Consider the following 23,327-nt stretch of genomic DNA (forward strand, 5'->3'; position numbering starts at 1 on the left):
AATAAATATATCTTTCCTTAATCATGGTTTCCCAAATGGAGGTTCTTACTGATTTACCTATAAGTTTATCTTATAGGTAGGAAAACATCTACATTTTCTGAAATACTTATTGGATAAGTTTTCGGTTTAACAAATATTTTACAGCAGCTTTTACATCCTTATTTCTCAAGCTATAGATTATAGGATTTAGCATTGGGGTCACTACACCGTAAAACAGAGAAATGAGCTTGTCAATAGTTTGCAACTTGCTTTCTCCAGGCAGTTCTTGGGACTTGGGTTTGGCATACATAAAAAAGATGGTACCATAAAATATGATCACCACAGTCAGATGTGCTGAACAGGTAGAAAAAGCTTTGCGTCTCCCGGTGGCTGAGCTCATTCTCAAGATGGTATAGAGGATAAACATGTAGGAGAAAAAAATGACCAGAAGTGGAAGAACTAGAAAGGCTATATTTGATATCATCATGGTGATAATATTGAGGGATATATCAGCACAAGCTAACTTGAGAACAGCTAATATTTCACATGTAAAGTGATTGATGATATTATTCTCACAGAAAGGCAATTGCATGGCAAGAGCTGTTTGCACAATTGAGTTGACTCCACCAGAGAACCATGACACAGAAGCCATCAGTACATACACCACCTTGCTCATGATGATGGGGTATCTCAGAGGGTTACAGATGGCCACGTAGCGGTCAAAAGCCATCACACCAAGAAGCAAACACTCTGTTGACCCCATGGCAAATCCAAGGAACATCTGCACTGCACATCCACAGAATGAAATATTCCTTTTCTTTGAGATTAAGCTCACCAAAGTCGAGGGAACAGAGGAGGATGTATAGCAGATATCCAGGAAAGAGAGGTTTCCCAGGAAGAAGTACATGGGGGTATGAAGACGGAAATCAAAGATGCTTGCTATGATCAGAACACCATTGCCAATTAGAATTACCAGGTACATAACGAGAATTAGAGCAAAGTAAACAATCTCAATCTTTGGGTACCCAGAAAGACCCAGAAGCAGAAATTCTAACAAAAATGTCTGGTTAGTTTTATCCATTTTGCCTGCTTTCAGGCTGTCCCAGGAAGAACTAATACAAAATATTTTCACTGCCAAGGATAAAAAGTTACATATTACCTGAACAGTTGATTTTTTAAGAATGTCTTATAAGGAGTGTTTACTTGACGCTATGACACTCAGCTATCTTCAACGATGTGTATAAATAGAATATAATAGAAATGGGAATGATGGAAGTACCTATGCCATTGCTGACATGTAAAGATCTACCTGTGATCAGGCAAACATACAGAAGTAAATTTTCTCTGCTGTTGAGAACATGCTCCTGGATTGAGTCTTCTAAAACTTCTGACTAATTACCAACTATAAACTTGACTTCATCTGCCCCAGAAGGTTAGCAGTGGAGATGGCCAAAGAATACTCAACAAGAACTGGAAATTTTATTCTGCAATTCATGGTGGTCAAGATTTTACAACCACTCTGACTTCTTTGGTGCATAGTTCTTTCTATACCTGACACTGCATACTTTACACCAGTCTGTTTAATTTTTTATAGACAATTAATAATAATAAACTGAATAGTATAAACTGAGATTTAACATCTATTTAAATACAGTTATCAATCTTATATTCCAGTTCTTCTTAGTATCTTGTGTGACTGTTCCTATGGCAAGGCCATTGCATAGATCAGCTCTGCATGAATGTTACAATCTTTGAAGAACATTATATAGTCTCTTCACTTATTTTTATTCTGTAGCTTCAGAGTGTTTCTTCATAATTTACTCAGTTCAATCCACCTAAGAAAACAGCAAGAAAGTTTAAATATTTTATATAAATAGGTATACATGTGTGTATATGTATACTTTATGCATAACAAAATATAATCATTGTTTATATTATCCCAATTTCTTCAAAAATGAAAAATGGAATTTGTCCAGGAGTTCCTGTTGTGGCTCAGCAGTAACAAATCCAACTAGTATCCATGAGGACATAAGTTTGATCCCTGGCCTTGTTCAGTGAGTTAAGGATCCAGCATTGCCATGAGCTGTGGCGTACATAGGTTGCAGATGCGGCTCAGATCCCATGTTGCTGTGGCTATGGTGTAGGCCAGCAGCTACAACTCCAATTCAGTCTTTAGCCTGGGAACTTCCATATGCCATGGGTGTGGGCCTAAAAAGCAAAAAAGAAAAAAAGGAATTTGTCCAATGTTAACAACCATGTATTAAATAGTAAAGTGGAACTTAGACCAAGTATATTTCATGGCTTTATAATTTTCATACACATATGAATCATCTGTGTATCTTAAAAAACTTTACATTCTATTTTATTCTTCAGGACAGCTCCTGAGATTCCTCATTTCTCATAAGATCCCAGATAATACTTACCCAACAGGTCTTGAAATCACTTGAGTAGCAAGGGTTTAATCTATACTGAATTGGCAAATTATCCACCTTTCTGACACAAACAGATTTTCTTTTGCCTTATGAGAATTGGCATACTAGCCTGGAAAATGACAAGAACATATTCCTTTTGTGTTTTACAGAAAGTTCAATATTCATATACTCTTAAGAAAAAACATTATTGAAAGAGTTAAGTACTCTTAAGAAGAGTATATTATTGAAAGACATTTTAAAGCAGGTTAAATGTGTGACAGATTGCTGCAATAGCTTTTGAATATTATTGACAGCTTATCTTGAACCCAGTCATATTTAAGCACAGTAAGAATAAATAAAAGAATAAAGTGATGCCATTACAAAGCTCACATTTCAGAGAGGGATATAGGAAATGTATACCTGAAAATATATTATAAATATAATGACATTACCTAGCTTGGGTAAAATTTATACATTTTCTCATAAGGAAGATGTTTGTGAGAAGTAAATCAGGCCAGAGAGAATTCAGGAAGAGTTTCAGACTTGGGCTGGATCTGGAAGATGGAAAGAATTAGATATGTTTGGAAGAAAAAAAATTGAGAAGGTGAGTAAAAGTTAGGAGTAAACAGATTGGCAGCACATCCTTTTTGGACAAGGGAGTTTTTATGGAGAAGTGGTGGCAGGCACATCTCAGAAAAAAAGTATGGCAGCTGCACAGAAAGGCTCTAAAAATCAGAGAATTTGGCACATCTTTTGGTGGGGAAGGGGTCCATCATTAGATAGCACAGAACATGAATTGAGCACTTCGACTCTGTGACATTAGTACCCTCCAAACTTGACATCACGTTATATGATTTTATGAGATTTTTAGCAGAAACATTATACAAGGAATTAAGACATTTAGATTAATGGGTTTGTCATATTACTGATTGGATGTGAAAACTGATCTTTCCTTAATCACCACCAAATTTGACATTGGTTAAAATCACAATTTTAGCCCTTACGTGAGCAAATAGTTTTGAGAATTTCAGCATAGCCATTTTCCTCCAACTCTGCCACTTAGCCGTGTGATAGTAGTTGGGGAAATTGCTGAAGAACAGATATTACTTAGAGTCTGAAGTCAAACTTAACAGATGGATTCTCACTACAAAACAATGAAATTAAGAATACACAACAGGAGTTCCCACCTTGGCTGAGCGGAAACAAATCTGACTAGAATCCATGAGGATGCAGGTTCGATCCCTGGCCTTGTTCAGTGGGTTAAAGATCCAGCATTGCCATGAGATGTGTTGTAGGTCACAGAAGTGGCTCAGATCCCACATTGCAGTGGCTATGGCTTAGGCTGGCAGCTACAGCTCTGATTCAACCCCTAGCCTGGGATTGAATTCAACTACATATGTGGCAGCTGTGGCCCTAAAAAGACAATCAATCGATCAATCAATACACATCTGGACTCCAGGATCTGGAGGTAAGGATACAGCCACAGCTGCCACTGAGATTCAACCCCTGGCCACAGGTGCTGCCAAAAAAAAAAAAAAAGAAAAGAAAAGAAAAGAATATACAACTATACAACAGAAATATTTTGACTGTAAAGAGAAAGACAAACAAGGGAATATAAAAATCTCAGTTTCAGAGATGAAAATTGAATTTAGGCTGAATGAGACTGTAAATTTGTTATTTTATTTCTTCATATTTTGTCTTTTTTTAGGGCCTTACCTGCGGTGTATGGAATTTCCCAGGCTAGAGGTCTAATCAGAGATGTAGCTGCTGGCCTACACCACAGCCACAGCAACAGCAGGATCCGAGCCACATCTGCAACCTACACCACAGCTCAGGGCAATACCAGATCCTTAATCCACTGAGTGAAGCCAGGGATTGAACCTGTGTCCTCATGGATACCAGTCGGGTTCATTACCACTGAGCCACGATGGGAACTCCTGAGATTGTAAATTTTATTTATATACCTAAGGCCAGAAGTTTCTTCAAAGAAGAGAAGGGGGAGGAAACATCTTCATTTAATTTATACATCCAACTCTTATTTCAGAACCTTATGTGCTATATTTTAGGCTTGAAATTAGCTCAGTTGACTAATTTACATGACTAATAACAAGAAGAGGAAAGATCCAAAGTTCATTATCTTTACATTACAATGCTGCCAGAAATTGGTATAGAAATTATGTGTCAACAGCAGGGAATAGTTAGTAAGAACCATGGAAAAGTTTGGGTCACAAAGACAAATTGACTACATTCATTCAACAGTGTCCAGAGAAAGGAAGCAATGATTCGACACTTATTCGATGCTACTTCTTATGACATATCAAAATTCTCCCCAGTGGGGCTCAGAAATTGGTCAGAAGATGCAATGGCTAAGGGACATGAGCACCCTGATCAGACTAGTCACTAATGCAAAAAGAAGAAGACAGCAAGATTTACCAGGACACCCTAGGATTTACTGGCCAGGCACTGTGGGTCCAGGACTAGGGAGACTTTGGCTTTCTCTTCCAGACAACTGCAATGACAATGCATCTGAGGCTACCTAAACTGCTTCTCCCTTCCATACGCTCCAAGCCTTTCCCTCCTAGGCAGAAATCCTCTCACTAAGTTAAACCCACCTTGAACCAGGTTTGTCTTGCTACCTTTGGTTTATTTAAGCTCCTAACACTTTTTTTTTTTCATTTTTAAAAGCTTTATTGAAGTATAGTTGATTTACAATGCTGTGATAGTTTCTGCTGTTCAAGAAATTAATTCAGTGTATTAATTAATATATACACATCCATTCTTTCTTTTCCCATATAGATTACTGTGTTATATTGTGAGATAACAAAAGACATGGGGGAAGGAGCTTATCTGTCTTGCTCATCCCCCTACAGCTAAGCCTAATACAGTGAATGCACATAATAGGTTCTGACTGAATAAGTGAAGGCTTATTTTCTAAACTCCTGAGCAATTTCCATGTGCATCATTTGTGGATTAATGATCAGGAAAACTTTAATATGTCACATTTGTTCATTTGCAGCAGGCTTTAATTTTTTAAAGTATCTTTCAGTCAGTACTAACAAACTGCCATCTTACACAAATAATTACCATTTTATGCACCATAAGTACAGCAGATCATCTACTATTTATTGGAACATATATGATGGAGTTAGCGTAGTGGAAAAGTATTTCGGACTAGAATCAAAGCCTAGAAGTTCTATGATTCTAATGTATAGCTGCAGTCTTCCCATTTATAAAATAGTGACAAAAATACTTGCCTTACTTTCCTTGTAGGGATATTTTAAGGAAATAATGAGATAGCATATGGAAATGATATAAGGATTAACATATATAAATAATAATGAAATAATAATTATAATGACTCACAGCTGTATTTTGGTGATAATAAATTTATACCTGTATTACATCAGATTATTTACATTACAAATTAATACTGAATAATAGCTTTAACTACAGATTGAAAACATATAGTTTCAAGGTATTCAAGACTTACCATTTTACTGATAATTTATTTCCACCTCCAAAAAGAACCTGTCATGTTCTTTTAGTACTTATGTCAGCTTTCTGAATTAAAGTCAGGCTCAACAAACTATGCCAGATTCCACAGATGTGAATGAGTAAATATTTAATATGCAACAGTTGTAATTGTTCCCCAGTTCCCAAAGCAATTTAAAGTTGGAACAAGAGATCTGTGGAATAGATAAAATTCTGATGCATTAGGGACAGTGTCCCACAGACACAATTTAGAGTGGTGTTGGGGATATAATGTGGCTGAACTAAAGCTCCCAAATGAAATGATATTCTACCTACATAACGTTTGGAAACAGGGGCAACTGTTCAGAAAACTAACTTTATAAAATGTGAGAGTTTTTAGCTCAAACTATGATTACCAAAATAAATTCAAAGAAATGACTAGCTCAAGTGATAATTACCAAAATGAAATGCTTGAATTGAAGAATAATTCAGATTTTATAAATGAAATAGAACAGATATTTGCTGTGAATTAAATATATTGTCATTTAACATTTTTGCTTTTGTATATTTATTCTTTTAGGCAAGTTAATATTGTGCAGCATATTTTAGAATGAAATGAGATACCGATAAGCAATAAAACAAATAAATTCATAGGGAAAAATGGAATTCATATGTTTAAAGTCACAAAAGTAAAGAAGAAGAAAAAGAAGAAGGAGAAGGGGGGTGGAGGGGAGGGGGGAGGAAGAGGGTGAGGAGGAATGAAGAGAAAAAGAAGTCCTGAATGGACACTTTGAGGCATGAATTTAGATAGGAAAATAACAAATTATTGAATTAAATTGTTTTAGGAAAGTCTACTCAGCTATATTGTAGATATTAACCCGGAATATCATCAAAATTATTCTTCAGAAATGAAGAAGATTGGAAGGAGTGGGATGGACTAGGAGTTTGGGGTAGTAGATGCAAACTCTTGCATTTGGAACGGATAAGAAATGAGATCCTGCTGTATAGCACCGGAAACTATGTCTAAACACTTGTGATGGAACATGATAGAGGATAATGTGAGAAAAAGAATGCATATATATATATAATATATATATATGTATAACTGGGTCATTTTGCTGTACAGCAGAAATTGAGAGAACACTGTAAATAAACTATAATAAAAAAAATTTAAGAAAAAAAAATGAAGTGAAGAAGAAACAGACTTTCCCAGAAAAACAAGGCTGAAGGTGTTCACCACTACTAGACTCAACCTTAAAAGAAATGCTGAAAGGAGTTCCAACATGGAAATGTTGGAATTCAACCATACTTCCGACCAAGTGGACCTAACAGACATATATAGATCATTATATCCAAGAGCAGTAGATTACGCATTATTCTCAAGGGCACATGGAACATTCTTCAGGGTAGATCACAAAACCTCTCCATTATAATCTGCAAAGTCAGTCATGGTATATTTAAGAGGACTAAAATTATACCAAGTATCTTTTTATACCCCAATGGTATGAAAGTAGAAATCAACAAGAGGAAAACTGGATAATTTACAAACATGTGAAAACAAAACCACACACTCATGAGTAACCAAAGAGTTAAAAAAATCAAAAGAGTAGTAAAAAATATATTGCAATAAAATGGAAACAAAGCATGCCAAAATCTATAAAATCCTGCAAAAGCGGTTCTTAAAAGGAAGTTTATAGTGGTAAAGCATATATTAAGGGAAAAGAAAGATCTCAAGTAACATAACTTTAACCTCAAAGGAACTAGAAAAAGAATAAGTTAAGCCAAAAGTTAGCAGTAGGAAGGAAACACGTAGATCAGAGTATAAATAAATGAAATAAATACCAAAAAAAAAAATCCACATGAAAAAATTGACAAAACTGCAAAAACTAAGAGTGGTTCTTTGAGAAGATAAAATAGATAAACAAAACTTTTATCTAGGATAACTAAGAACAAAAAAAGAGGGAAGGCTCAAATGAGAAATAAAAGAACAGACATTACAAAGGATAGCAAGGAAACACACAGGATAAAGAGATTACTATGAATAATTATATGCCAATAAATTGGATAACCTAGAAGAAATTGATAAATTCCTAAAGTAAAAAGACTGAGCAATAATGAGTAAGGAAAGTGAATCAAAATTCTAGACCTCCCAACAAAGACAGGCCTGGGACCAGATTGTTTTACTAGTAATTCTACCAAACATTTAAAGAAGAATTAATATCAATCCTTTTCAAATTCACCCAAAATGTTAAAGGGGAAGAATAACTCTTAAACTTATTTTAGGAGGCCAGCATTACCCTAATACCAAAGCCAGATAAGGCTATTATAAGAAACAAACAAACAATAAACCAACTATAATGGAAAAAATTGAAATCATTTAAAAAACCCCAACCAAATAAACAAATAAAAACCTATGGCCCAATATCCCTGGTGAATATAGATGCAAAAATTCTCAACCAAATATTAGCAAACTGAACCCAATAGCACATTAAAGTGACTATACTATGATCAAGTGATATTTTTCCCTGGGACATAAACATATACAAATCAACAAATGTCATATACCACATTAATATAATGAAAGTTTAAAATCACATGATAATCTCAATAGAAGCATAAAAGAGAATTTGACAAAATATAACACTCTTTCCTAATAAAACATTATCAATAAATTGAGCATAGAAATAATATACCTCAATTTAATAAAGGCTTTAAATGACGGACCCACAACTAACATCATATTCAGTGGTTAAAAGTAGAAAGTTTTTCATCTAGGATCAGGAACAAGTCAAGGGTACACACTGTTACCAGTGTTATTTAACATAGTACTGGGAGTGCTATCTAGATCATTCAGGCAAGTAAATAAATAGATCCAAAGTGAAAAGGAAGAAGTAAAATTATCTCTATTTGCAGACAATACAATCCTATGTATAAAAAAAAAATCCTAAAGACTCAACCTAATCAATTAATGCAGTAAAATTTTATGATGTAAAATCAACATTCAGAAATCAGTTGCATTTATATATATTAACAATAAAATGTCTGAAAAAAGAAATAAATAAAACAATCCCATTTACAGTATCATCAAAAACAATAAAATACTTAGGTATTAATTTAACCAAGGAGGTGAAACCACAAGACTTGGATAAAATTAAAGAAATTAAAGAAGACACAAATAGAAAGATATACAAGTTTACATTTTCAGAAGAATTAATATTGTTAAAATATACATACTACACAAGTCATCTATAGATTCAATGCAATCCCTATCAAAATTTCAAAGGCATTTTCACAGAAATAGAAAAAAAAATTCTATAATTCATATGAAACCACAAAAGACCCCAAGTAGAGGAATCCTGAGAAAGAATAAGCCTGAAAGCATTACACTTCCTGATTTCAGCCTACACTACAAAGCTATGGTATCAAAAGAGTATGGTACTGACTTAAAAATAGACACATAGACAAATGGAATAGAGATTCCAGAGATAAATCCCCACATATACATTTAACTAATAATGTTTGACAAGGGAGCCAAGAATACTAACCGAGGAAGGTATAAGCATAAAGTACAGTTGCTTCAATAAAATGTGCACAGAAAAATGGATAACAATATGCAGGAAAATGAAATTATACCCCTATTTTACACTACTCATGAAATTAACTTGAAATGAATTAAACACTTAAACATAATACCAGACATTATAAAACTCCTAGAAGAAAACATAGGGAAAATTTCCTTAACACTTGTCTCGGCAATGATTTTTTTTTTGGCTATAACACCAAAAGCACAAGTGACAAAAGCAAAATTGAACAAGTAGGACTATGTCAAACTCAAAAGCTAATACACAGTAAAAGAAATCTTAACAAACTAAAAACACATCCTACTGAATGGGAGAAAATATATGGAAACAATATATCAGATAAGGGATTAATAGCCAAAATATATAAAAAAGTCATAGAAGTCAAAAACAGAAAGTAAACGTCCAATTAAAAAAATAGGCAGAGGAACTGGGCAAATATTTTCCAAAGAAAACATACAATTGACAAACAGGTACATGAAAGGATGCTCAACATCATTAATCATCAGGGAAATCCAAATCAAAACCATGAGATGAAATAGCATTTCTCTTTAGTTGTAATGACTGCCATCAAAAAGATAAGAGGTCTTTCACTTTCTGACTTACTTCACTCAGTATGATAGTCTCTATTTCCATCCATGTTGCTGCAAATGGCATTGTCTCATTCTTTTTTATGGCTGTGTAGTAGTCCATTGTGTATATATTCCATATGATATCACTTATATCTGGTATCTAATATACAGCACAAATGAACTTTTCCACAGAAAAGAAAATCATGGACTTAGAGAATATACTTGTGGTTCCCCGGGTGGAGAGGGAGGGAGTAGAAGGGATTGAGAGCTTGGGGTTAATGGATACAAACTATTGCTTTTGGAATGGACTAACAATGAGATCCTGCTGTGTAACACTGAGAACTATGTGTAGATACTTACAACGCAGCACGACAATGGGAGAAAAAATTATGTATACGTGTATGTGTAACTGGGTCCCCATGGTGTACAGTGGGAAAAAAATGAGTTGGGGGAAATAACAAAAATAAATAAATTTTAAAAAAAGACAGGAGGTAACAAGTGTTGGTAAGGATTTGGAGAAAAATAAACCCCTGTGCACTGTTGGTGGGAACATAAATTTCTTTAGCCACTAGGAAAACAATATGAAGATCCCTCAAAAAATTAAAAATAAAACTACCATGTGAGCTAGCAATCCCACTTCTGGGTAAACATCCAAAGAAAATGAAAACAAGATATTAAAAAGATATCTGTGCTCCCATGTTTATTACAGCATTATTGACAATAGCCAAGACATGGTAAGAACATAGGTGACTGTCAATGGGTGAAAGGATAAAAGATGTGGGGTATATACAGACAATGGAATAATATTTACCCATGAGAAAGAAAATCCTGCCATTTGGGACAATGTGCATGAAACTTAAGGCATTGTCACCAGTGAGATCTCAGAAAGAGAAAGACAAATACTATATGATAGCACTTACATGTGGAATGTAAAAATGCTGAAATCATAGAAATAGAAAGTAGAAAGGTGGTTACCAGAGGCTATGGGGTGAGGGAACTGGGGAGATGTTGGTCAAAGCACATTAACTTGCAGTTAGAATATGAATAAATTCTGGTAGTCTAAAGCACAGAATTGTGATGATAGTTAACAATACTGTGTCATACTCTTGAATGTTGCTAAAAGACTACATTTTAAATGTTCTCACCACCAAAAACTTATAATTATGTAATGTGATAAAGATGTTTGTTAATACTCTGGCAGTATTGCTAATGTAATATGTAAGTGTATCAAATTAACACATTGTACACCTTAAGCTTATACGGTTATATGCCAATTATATGTCAATAAAATATGCAGACTAGTACATAAAATATACAGATTTTGAGGTTTTCAGGTTGAAGAGACAGAGAAAGATGTTTGGAAAGAGGACTCAAGTCTTATCTCCTTTTCAACATCCTTTATTTTTTAGTGGTCCTTTAGTAAAAATTACTACAGCTTTTATAAAAATTACTACAGCAAACAATAATTATATATATTAAAACAACATATAACTTCATAACTTACAAACTACAGAGCATCATTTGAGGAGCTAAATGTATATGGTAAAATTGTCCATATGTTTACAAGTATATATTCTGAGTGTCCACCAGGCTCAAGGCACATCTTGAGATAATGCCATGATAGAGAAAAGTAAAGTAGAAAGTTTTCTGCCATTAAGTGCTTTTCAGTCTTTGAAAAGAAACTTGTATATATACATGCATACACAAGAGAAACTTGACTATATACATCTATGTGTATACACACAGACACACACACACACACACACACACACACAGTTTGTATACATACATACACAGACTTGTGTATATATATCTTACAGGCAATGAACAGTATCTTTTTGTTCCTCAGCTATTCAATCTTTGAAATGAAGGTAATAATAGCACATATCTCATAAAACTGTAAAAAGGATCAAATAAGTTAAATACATGTAAAGCACATAGGCAAATGCTCCTCTTCCATGACTCAACTGATATTATTTATTATTCTCTGGCATTAAATGTCAGATGCCTGAGCAGCATAAATTACAGCATTTAGGGTGAACTAAATTTAGAAAAGATATGCAGAAGGTTAAAAAGAAATTACCAATTTGAAAGAGTAGGCTTATCTGAAAAAGCTTTAACAGAAAATTATTGAGAAAGAATTCATCTCTGGGACAAAAGTCAAGTTTGAGTGTAATGTGTTATTATTAAAGTCAAAGAGGAATACTTTTTAATAAAAAGTTACATTCTGTTACATATATTTCAACTCTTACTTGGATCTAGAGAGAAAATATAGTTCAGTTTTAATTTTTTATTGACATTTAATTATCAGTTTCAATTGTTTACACTCTTCTAACCTAACTTTCCTATATCCATTGCAGAGTGGGGAATGCAAAATTCTAAAAGCTCATTTCAGGAGTCCCTGTTGTGGTGCAGTAGAAACGAATCCAACTTGGAACCATGAGGTTGCGGGTTCAATCCCTGGCCTTGTTCAGTGGGTTAAGGATCCGGCATTGCCATAAGCTATGGTGTAGGTTGCAGACACAGCTTGGATCTGGCGTTTCTGTGGCTGTGGCACAGGCCAGCAGCTATACCTCTGATTAGACCCCTAGCCTGGGAACCTCTGTATGCTGTGGGTATGGCCCTGAAAAACAGCTCATTTCAGGATCTTATAAGTGCAAGATGGGGCAGTGATGGAAATAGATTGCAGGCGAGAGAGCCACAAAAGCTGAATTTGAGATTTTTTTATCCTCTTATATACTGGTTGAACAACCTTCATCAGAATGTTTCAATTTTCAGAGTCTGAGGCTCTATATTTGCATAATAGGAATAACTGGTCTGACTCATAATAGTATTCTGAGAAGTATATTAGATACCAGAAAGCACTATGCAAATGAAGGCAATTTACACAATTAATTGTGGGAAGTTTTCAGATAATTTCTCCCCAAAAACACCAATACTTATTAAAGGATTTTTTCTATTTGAGTCTTAAATTTTTCAAATATTGTGGTAATACAGACATTGATATGTTTCATGTTCGAATTGCATTACAAGAATATACTAATTATATCATATAATTGGATTGAACTACATTCTCCCTGGAGTTTTGGAAAGGTTTTAATCCTCCATGTTTACATTGCTAATTTTAGTTTGTTGCAAATATTGGACTCCTCTCTGGCTTGCCCCCAAAAGAATTTAAATTGCCTTTCAATGCTAATGGCTGATGCTTTGGAGGATGTTTCTGGAGCTCAAAATGTATAGAAACATTTAGATAACCACAAAGGCCCCAAGAATCCATGGGTCATCTTACTTTTTTTTAAAATTGAACTATAAACTCTGGACCTGAGAGTCTGAATATTTTAAATCTATTCATCTATCAGTTTTAACTGAGGAATAAACTACTGATAAATCAAAACTTGAAGAAAATAAGTATCACACACTGCTTGTTATCTCAGGCTCACTAATAGCCCTCTCACTTTATCTTGAAAATTATTACATAAAATGAAGAGCACTTCTTGAGGCTGTAAAGCTAAGCAGCTAATAAGGAGAGTGACCTCAAATCAAGAAAAGGAAACCATTTCTCAGGCTCAGAGGTACATAAATTACATAATGTTCCATATTCTTCTGTTGTAAATATTGCTTTTCAAATTATGGGTAAGACATCAGTTTTATATGTTTTAACTGGATATATCTATTTTCTCATGTCAAGTTTTCATCATTAGATGTTATAAAGATTTCTGTTGTATTTTAGACTATGGCTGAGTAATATTCAGAACAAAGATCTTAGGTAGGAGTTAGCCTCATTTAAAGAAGGAGGGTTCCAAATCTTTGATACTCTAAAATAAAATTCAGTGCTCTTTGCCACATCTGGCTCTTCAAAAGCATTCACTCTGACTCTCCTCCCCTCCCTGCAGCAGATAGAATGAGAACATTATATTTCTTTGATTGGTGCTCTTAGAGATATTATTGCAAAACAAATGTGTTATCTGGCATTTTCTTTAGCATCTAAGCAATTTGAATGCTATTACTGTACATATAATCTGCTGAAAAAAAATTAATTCTCTGTCCCAAATGCGTGGAACTGCCACGCAATCATTTGACCATCTTCAGAAGTTGCTATGGGAGTTCCCATCATGGTGTAGCAGAAACAAATTTGACTAGGAACCATGAGGTTGCAGGTTCGATCCCTGGCCTTGCTCAGTGGGTTAAGGATCTGGTGTTGCCCCGAGCTGTGTATATGTCACAGATGCGGCTCTGATCCTGTGTTGCTCTGGCTCTGGCAGAGGTCAGCAGCTGTAGCTCCAATTAGACCCCTAGACTGGGAACCTCCAAATGCTATGGATGCAGCTCTAAAAATCAAAAAGACCAAAAAAAAAAAAAAAAGTTGCTATGACCACCATATTAAAAAAAAAAAACATTTAAAAGCTTTTTAAAATAGCTGAGATACCATATCATCTAAATGAGTATATTCAAAATAATTGAATTCAAATTAATTAAGACAAAATATAATTCCTATATTTATCTCTATAAATATGAATAAACGTAAACCATCTCTTTCATGAATCCTTTCTGGAAGATCCTTGAGCCAGGATCACTGTAACTAGCACCTCTTTATCCTAGTACCTCTGAGTTCCAGAGTGAGCTTTGACTCTGGAGAATAAATTACATGGAAACAAAAATCTACAATAAGGCCCTTATCTCTCATTTTGAATATAAGTGACCTGGATTAATCTACTAACTTTGTATAACAGAAGTGTTCCAGGAAAAAGAGAGAGAGAGAGCATCTATTCCATCTATTCCTTCACTGTACTAAGAGCTATAATTTGTAGGACAAATTTGGCTCAGTGGATCAAATCTGCAGTTGTCATATTCTCTATATGTCTGTTATTCTGTTTGGATTTCAAGTTTACTTAATTTAGCCTCTCTCCAATTGCCCCTAAAGCCAATAAGATTAACACAGCTTCTCTGTCTGAGATAACAGTGTTTTGGAAAGAGTATGAGCTTTAGAGCCAGTCTACACTTGCTTCCTACACACAAATAATTAAGCACAGAACACTGAGAAGGTATTTACCTTCCCTCAGAATTGCTTTCCTTGTTTCTAAATGAAAAGGCGGTAGCTTAGGAAAATTCTTTGTAAGCTTCAAAATTGTAAAGCCATATAAAAGTAAAATATTATGTTGTTTAACAAATGCTAAAACATTTGTATAAACAATTATCCTTTGGTCTTGAGAAAAACAGATGTTACAATGACTTCATTTGCTCACCACCATCCCTAGTTATATTGCCTGGCACCTACTAAGACATGTGTTGAATGAATGAATGAATGAATGAACAAGCATTTGGATACTTAGCTTGCAAAATGCCTTCTCTGTATCACATCATTGGATTCACTCCCGAAATTTACGAAGAAGCTCTTGGTAATTTTACAGATAACTAAGCCCAGACTGAAGAGTAGTGCATCCCTCATTTCTCCAGCATGCGAAAGATCTAGAATTTGGAGTTGGGTTTCCTAAGAGTGTAATTTCAGGTCTTATCCTCTTTTAACTACAACTAATTATTACTCAAGAAAGAGTTAAATGTGTTTTAAGTTCCCCTTCTATACTATAAACTGCATAATAATTAAATTCAGACCAGGTTGCTCCATTACATAGGTGAAAACACAGTTGCTGAGAAAAGCTTAAAAATGTGAGTATAATGTGAGAGTTCATAAGAGATGTAGCCAGAGTTTTTTTTAACACTCATATAAATATTTAACTGCTATTGCTTATAATGTTCATCATATGTAAGGCATTTGGAGGAAAACTGAAGACAAAATAAATGTGTCCTTTTCATCTAGTGAGCCATAACTCCATAAACTCACTAATTCTAGAAGAGAATTTTTCTAGGGACAGTGAAAGCTATCAAAAACAAAAACAAAAAAACAACAACAAGAAAAAAACATGAAAACAGCAGAAGGGCATCAATCTTTTTTTTTTTTTTTTTTTTGGTCTTTCTAGGGCAGCACTGGCAGCACGTGGATGTTCCCAGACTAGGGGTCTAATCAGAGATGTAGCTTCCAGCCAAAGTCACAGCCACTGCAACACGGGATCCAGTCCGCATCTGTGGCCTACGCCACAGCTCAGGGCAACACTGGATTCTCAACCCACCAAGCGAGGCCAGGGATTGAACCCACATACTCATAGATCCTAGTCAGGATCTTTAATCACTGAGCCATGAAGGGAACTCCGAGGGCATCAATCTTTCAACTCATTGAGATGATTTTCTTTTTCCTTGGGTATATAAGTGCCCTTCAGTCTCAGAAGTTAAAAATAAACAAACAAACAAACAAAAAAAAACAGAAAAAAAGAAAAGCCCAGATAGGATGAAGCAATTATTATTACTTTGGTTAGTTTAGTAACTAAAGCCATCGGTTAAGAACTAGCGATGAAGGACCCAAGAGAGCTTTGGTCTCACTTCAGGCTTAAGCTAGATTCACTTTAGTTTTCACAGGAGTGGGCTGAAAACCCAGAGGAAACAGGCAGATTGTGTTTTTGCCAAGGAAATTAAAACTTTTTGATACCAATTTGACCTAAAATGAATCATTATGTGTGTAGTTCCAAAATAAGATGAATTGTGAGTCAGATTTTCTACAAACTAGAGGAGGAGCCAATGACTGCCCAGAATAACAATGTTCACAGACCTACCAAGCATAGGTCACAGTACAATATTGTTGAGAAAAGTACATAACCTAAAGAATGCCTCTACATTAACCTTATTAACCTCTTTTTCCCCTATGTTTTCCATCCTTAATACCCCCGTGGTCAAAATTCTAAAGTCTCCCAATTGTCTGGCGAATAAATTATAATTCCTTAATACTACATTTAATATACTTCACAAACTGGCAAATCTTTGTTTCTCTTTTTTTTTTACCACTGCACCCCTGTACATTGGTTGTTGGTTGTTTTTTTGTTTTGTTTTTTTAACCTAGCCCCACTGATTGCATTTTGATCCCAGCCCATTACCTAAGACTATTCCTCCTCACCTCATCAAAGTCAAATTCAATTGACGCAATGAAATACTGCCCTAGCCCTCTCTCAGATGATTTCCCCTTCTTTGAAGTCTGACTGTATGTACTCAGAGTTTGAATAAAACACAGGCCATGATTCAGAGGTTTCCCCCAAGAGAAACTGTATGGCTTCCTACCCACAGATCTCACCATACATCAATACGGTGTGTTTTGTTGTTTCTGTTGCTGAAGCTTTTTAACCAAGATCCACATTCTGTTTCTTACCCCACAAACCCAAGATTTATTTGTTAAAACAAGAAGAGGGAGTTCCCATCGTGGCTCCTTGGTAACAAACCAGACTAGGATCCATGAGGACAAGAGTTCAATCCAGGGCCTCGCTGAATGGGTTAAGGATCCAGCGTTGTCATGAGCTGTAGTGTAGGCCCCAGACATGGTTCAGATCCAGCATTGCTGTGGCTGTGGTGTAGGCCATCAGCTACAGCTCTGATTAGACCCCTGGCCTGGAAATTTCCACGTGCTGCCGGTGCAGCCCCACAAAAAAAAAAAAAAAAATTAAATAAATAAATAAATAAATAAACAAGAAGAGGCTGGATCTCATTCACAGAGGTTGATTCACACTAGTGCACAGACACTACTGTGAAATAGAATGCCATGATTTACACTGAGAAACAGACAGGCCAATGTGGAGCAGCCACTTCAAAAATCAGAAAAATTCTCATTAAAACAGCCATAAAATATTAATTTTCTTTAGAAAAGTAGATGATATCAAATGTTGGCAAACATGGGGGTGATAGAATTCTGATGAGAGTATACTGATATACTGGAAAACTCTCTGGCTGTATTAAAATTGCATAGGACAATTGAATATGTCCCAGATAAGTTCTTGGCCAGGACTATAAGGGGACAAGCATTTTTCAGATTTTCTAAGTGTTAAAACCTCTCCATGTACTTGCGAGACTTTAGGGAAACCCTTCTGTGTTTTTAAGCTTCCAAAATTTTCTATATGGTGTCTTTTATTAATTTAATATTTTTTTGCATCTGATTTCCAACTGTATATATGATAATCCTAGGATCAAATTTTTTTCATATAGAAAGATTTTCTTAACATGACTTACTATGCTATCACTTCCCCTTTGTTTAGGGTATATCATATACTGTGTGTGTGTGTGTGTGTGTGTGTGTGTGTGTGTGTGTGTGTGTGTGTGTGTGTGTGTGTGCATGTTTGCTATATAGCTTTATGATATATCAAATTCCCATATAAACATATGTCTATATCTGAGATCTCTTTTCTTTTCTACTGGACTATGTCCCTAAACCATTCTCATTGAATTTTTATTACTGTGGCTTTGTTGTGTGTTCTAAATATTGATTTTCCCCTTATTTTTTTTATAAAATTGTGTGCAAGATGTCCAATTTTATTCCTACATAGAAATTTTAGAACAGGTATTCACATTCCTCAAAAAAATCCAGCTAAATTTTTGAATATGTTTAATTTAATGTATAAACTAATTTGGAGAAAAAATGGCAGCCTTTTATTTTTATACCATTCATTAATATATTACACCTTTTGAATTACTTATATTTTACTATGCTTTTTATTTTAATTTTTAGATGACTTCTGTAAAGATCTTGTACATGAGTCATTAGGATAAAACTCAGATGTTTTATAATTTATTTTATATTTATTTCTATTTTGTTTGCTAATCATTTATTGGTAATATAAAGAGGACTACTGATTTTCCATTGATCTTACATCCAGAAATCTTACTAATTTTTTAATCGTCTTACAAGTTTTTTATTCTCTTTTTATTGTTGCTTCTGCTTTTTTCTTGTCTTATGACTCTGACCAGGACTACTAAGTCTATATTAAACACTAGCTATAGGGTAAGCATCCTTATTTTAACCCAGATCTTAATGACAATGTATAAACTCTCAATTAATTATTAATGAATGGTAATTTCCTATAGATTTCTGGTATGTAGTTTCCTTTCAAGATTAAGATATTACTTTCTATTTGTGAACTTAAAATAGTTTATATGAAAATTATGAATTGATCTTCATCAAATTTGTTTCCTGCCTCTTTTGAAATAACTGCTTTTTTTCTACTTAACATTTTTATTTTTTTATTAGAGTACAGTTGATTTTACAGTGTCATGTCAATTTTAGCTTTATAACAGTGACACAGCCATACCTATATATTATATATTATATTGTATATATACACGCATTATTTTTCTCATACTATCTTCCTATGTCCTATCCCAAGAGACTGGATATAATTCCCTGTGCTACACAGTAGGACTTCATTGCTTATTCATTCTAAATGTAATAATTTGCATCTACCAACCCCAAACTACTCATCCATTCCACCTCCTCCTCCTTCACCCTTGAATAGTTGCTTTTTATTTTCTTTAATCATATCATGATTTACTGGTGATGTTTACCAAGTATTTAAGGAAGGATAATCCATATACCATATGATAATAGTCCTTACTTCCTTGAATTGTTATGAATACAAGCATTTAGAAATGCATCTGTCACAGAATAATCAATAATACATTATTTTAAAACATGTTGCTAATGAAATTATTTTAAAATGCAGATTATTAATATTACTTCTTACTGCAATAAGTTGGTTTTCAAACTACACCCCTTGGAATTCTATAAAAATCAAACTGATGGAAGAAGAGCAAATAAGGTACTAAGGAGATAGTACATTTTCTTCCCTCCAAACCAGTGTATCTTCAACCAGAGGAATTCTCTCTTTTTTTCTATATTTTGGTTCTTATATATTTTATTTGTGAAAAAATGATAGTTATTTGTCATTGATTTAGTTAAACGTATATATTTGGAATAAAAACACTTTTACTACAGTTGATTCCCTAAGTGATAGTTTTCACATAAGGTAAAAATAAATTATGTAGGGCCTAAGATACACAATATTACAATGCAAATCCAGAATAAAATTGTATTTCTAAATGCTTTCAATTAATTTCTATTTAAAGAACACATTTATTTGAATACATAATCCCTAGTCATATCAAAGTAGTTAGATACTGGGGTAATGTAAAGACATGTCCCTTCAGTGAGGCTACTATCCTCAGTGAGGCACTATGCAAAGACTACCTATGCCACCAGAGGACCATACTGAGTGCTAAAAAGAGACTCAACCAGGGCTGCATTATGATGGGCCATAGACTTTTTTGCCTTCATGGGCCCTTTCTTCCATGAAATAACATTAAGATTTATATTTTATACTACATGGGCATAAAGATAAATATACTAATATTACATGTTAAAACTGAAAATCATTGTTTTACTTGAATTTTTTTTAAAAAATCAAAACATTTTCATAGTTTCCTACTGTGTCTAGTAGATAAGCTGTCCATGCAGACATGGGTCAAGAATTCAAATATGTATATAATCTATCAGCTAATAATATAACTGATTGAGATCAACTGAGAATAATACGTTAATTGGCAACTAATAGTCATCTCCAGGAACAAGCAAAAAAGGGTGGGGGTAGTCTTGTAGAATGGAGAACATGGCTCAAATACAATGGGTCACTTATAAATGAGTTCCGTAATGGAAACTGGGCCAATGTTTTCAAATATTATACTTTTATGGAGAAAAACTGAAAATAGATTTTGTATCATAGCTCCTGCCTTTATTTTTTTTTTTTGTCTTTTTGCCTTTTCTAGGGCTGCTCCTGTGGCATATAGGTTCCCAGGCTAGGGGTCTAATCAGAGCTGTAGCTGCCGGCCTGCACCAGGATAGCTCCTGCCTTTAAAATATTCATTTTATCTTTTTTATTTTATGATGATTTTTATTTTTTCCATTATATCTGGTTTATAGTGTTCTGTAAATTTTCTACTGTACAGTAAGGTGACCCAGTCACACAGACATGTATACATTTTTTTTTCTCACATTATCATGCTTCATCATAAGTGACTACATATAATTCCCAATGCTATACAGCAGGATCTTATTGCTTATCCATTCCAAACACAATAGTTTGCACCTGTTAACCCCAAATTCCAAGTCCATCCCACTCCCTCCCCTTTCCCCTCCCCCTTGGAAACCACAAGTCTGTTCTCCATGTCCATGATTTTCTTTTCTGTGGAAAAGTTCATTTGTGCCATATATTAGATTCCAGATATAAGTGATATCATAGGGTATTTGTCTTTCTCTTTCTGACTTACTTCACTTAGTATGAGAGTTTCTAGTTCCATCCATGTGCTGCAAATGGCACTATTTTGTTCTTTTTTATGGCTGAGGAGTATTCCACTGTGTATATATATCACATCTTCTTAATGCAATCATCTGTGATGGACATTTAGGTTTTTTCCATGTCTTGGCTATAAAAATGTTCATTTTAAAATGTAATTCAAATTTGGACATCCTGTGTGGCTCACAACATAAACTGTAATTCAAATTTAAAACACTGTGCAGGAATCACTTCCAAACAAAGCACATCTATATGCTGCATCCAGGCTATAAATCACTGATTTATAGTCAATGTGTGAAGAGGTAGAACTAGAAAAAATGGCAATAAAATGGCTTGGAATCCAAACATCCTATAATCAAATGTCTTCTCTTAACCCTGAGAAATCAGGTTAGGATCCTCTCTAGTGGCCTGGGCTCACAATAAGAAATTTGTCCCAGAGTTATATTATTGCATCCAAATACCAAACTATGGTAACAAGGATATGATTCTTGAAAGAGGAGCTCTTTCAGACACTGTATTAACAAATTTCTGTTCTATCATCCATAGAGTGTTGTTGGAGAAAGAATATATGCAATATGGGAAAGACCAATGATTCCACATTGACAGAATTTGTCCTGGTTGGGCTTTCTGCCCACCCCAAGCTCCAGACAGTTTTCTTTGTGTTAGTTCTGTGGATGTACCTGATGATCCTGCTGGGAAATGGAGTCCTTATCTCAGTAATCTTCTACGATCCTCACTTGCACACCCCCATGTATTTCTTCCTCTGTAATCTTTCCTTCTTGGACATTTGCTACACAAGCTCCTCTGTCCCATTAATTCTTGACAGCTTTATGACAGTAAGGAAAAGGGTTTCCTTCTCTGGGTGCATGGTACAAATGTTCCTTTCTTTTGCCATGGGGGCCACAGAGTGTGTGCTTCTAGGCATGATGGCACTTGACCGCTATGTGGCCATCTGCTACCCACTGAGATACCATGTCATCATGAACAAAGGTGCTTATGTGTCCATGGCGGTTGGATCCTGGGTTTCTGGGATTGTTGACTCAATGGTGCAGACATCTCTAGCAATGCAATTACCATTCTGTTCTAAAAATGTCATTAACCATTTTGTCTGTGAGATTCTGGCTATCCTAAAATTGGCTTGTGCTGATATTTCAATCAATATAATCAGCATGGCAGGGTCAAATCTGATTGTTCTAGTTATTCCATTGCTAGTAATTTCCATCTCTTATATTTTTATTGTTGCTACTATTCTGAGGATCCCTTCCACTGAAGGAAAATGTAAGGCCTTCTCCACTTGCTCAGCCCACCTCACAGTGGTGATTATATTCTATGGAACCATCTTCTTCATGTATGCAAAGCCTAAGTCTAAAAGCTCTGTTGGTATAGATAATCAAGACATCACTGAGGCCCTCATCTCCCTCTTTTATGGAGTCATGACACCTATGCTCAATCCTCTGATCTATAGTCTGAGGAACAAGGATGTAAAGGCTGCTGTGAAGAACATGTTGGGTAGGAAAAACTTCTCTGATGGAATATAAATACTGACTTACACTATGTGACTCAGTATTCAAAGCTGCTCCAGACAAAATTCAAATAGAGAAAAAGACCCTGTGAAAACAAATTCACCATGTGTCACTCAAAACTATATGATAGAAATAATTTCATTGCTGTTGTTACTATTATTTTTTGTTCTAACTGCAGAAATTAAACACACTTATGGTTTAAAAGTACTATTATAGAAATGCAAGATGTTGAACACTTCTTGGAAGCCTTAGGAAAGCAAAATCACTCTTACCCCTTTAGAAAATAATAAAGGCAAAAGATGTTCTAAAAGGCACTTTGAGGAGTTCCAGTTGTGACACAGTCGAAACAAATCCAACTTGTATCCACGAGGATGCAGGTTCGATCCCTGGCCTCACTCAGTGGGCTAAGTATCCGGAATTGCCATGAACTATGGTACAGCTTGCAGATGCTGCTTGGACCCTGCATTGCTGTGGCTGTGGTGTTGGCTGGCAGCTACAGCTCCAATTCAACCCTTAGCCTGGGAACTTCTGTATGCTGCAAGTGTGGCCCTGAGAGCGAAAAAATAAATAAATAAAAATA

At 34.9% G+C, this 23,327-nt stretch overlaps 2 protein-coding genes and 1 non-coding gene across 3 annotated transcripts in view; 1 reads left to right on the forward strand and 2 right to left on the reverse strand.

The window, feature by feature from the left end:
• Positions 1-23,327, reverse strand: part of LOC106509227 (uncharacterized) — a 434,083-nt gene that overhangs the window by 207,509 nt on the left and 203,247 nt on the right. The window lies entirely within an intron of this gene.
• LOC100157720 (olfactory receptor 13C3) lies at positions 107-1,102 on the reverse strand. Its single transcript, XM_005660310.3, has one exon. It carries the CDS (start codon positions 1,058-1,060, stop codon positions 107-109), a length of 954 nt encoding a protein of 317 aa, XP_005660367.2. The 5' UTR covers positions 1,061-1,102.
• On the forward strand, positions 21,791-22,762 carry LOC100152489 (olfactory receptor 13C8). Its single transcript, XM_001924498.3, has one exon. The coding sequence runs from the start codon at positions 21,800-21,802 to the stop codon at positions 22,760-22,762; it is 963 nt and encodes a 320-aa protein (XP_001924533.1). The 5' UTR covers positions 21,791-21,799.

The sequence above is a fragment of the Sus scrofa genome, chromosome 1 (assembly GCF_054392235.1).
Source record: "Sus scrofa isolate SSC_HxYL_T2T_F1_AM1 chromosome 1, Sscrofa_HxYL_maternal_Yorkshire_Landrace_v2.0, whole genome shotgun sequence".
In the NCBI taxonomy this organism is placed as follows: domain Eukaryota; kingdom Metazoa; phylum Chordata; class Mammalia; order Artiodactyla; family Suidae; genus Sus; species Sus scrofa.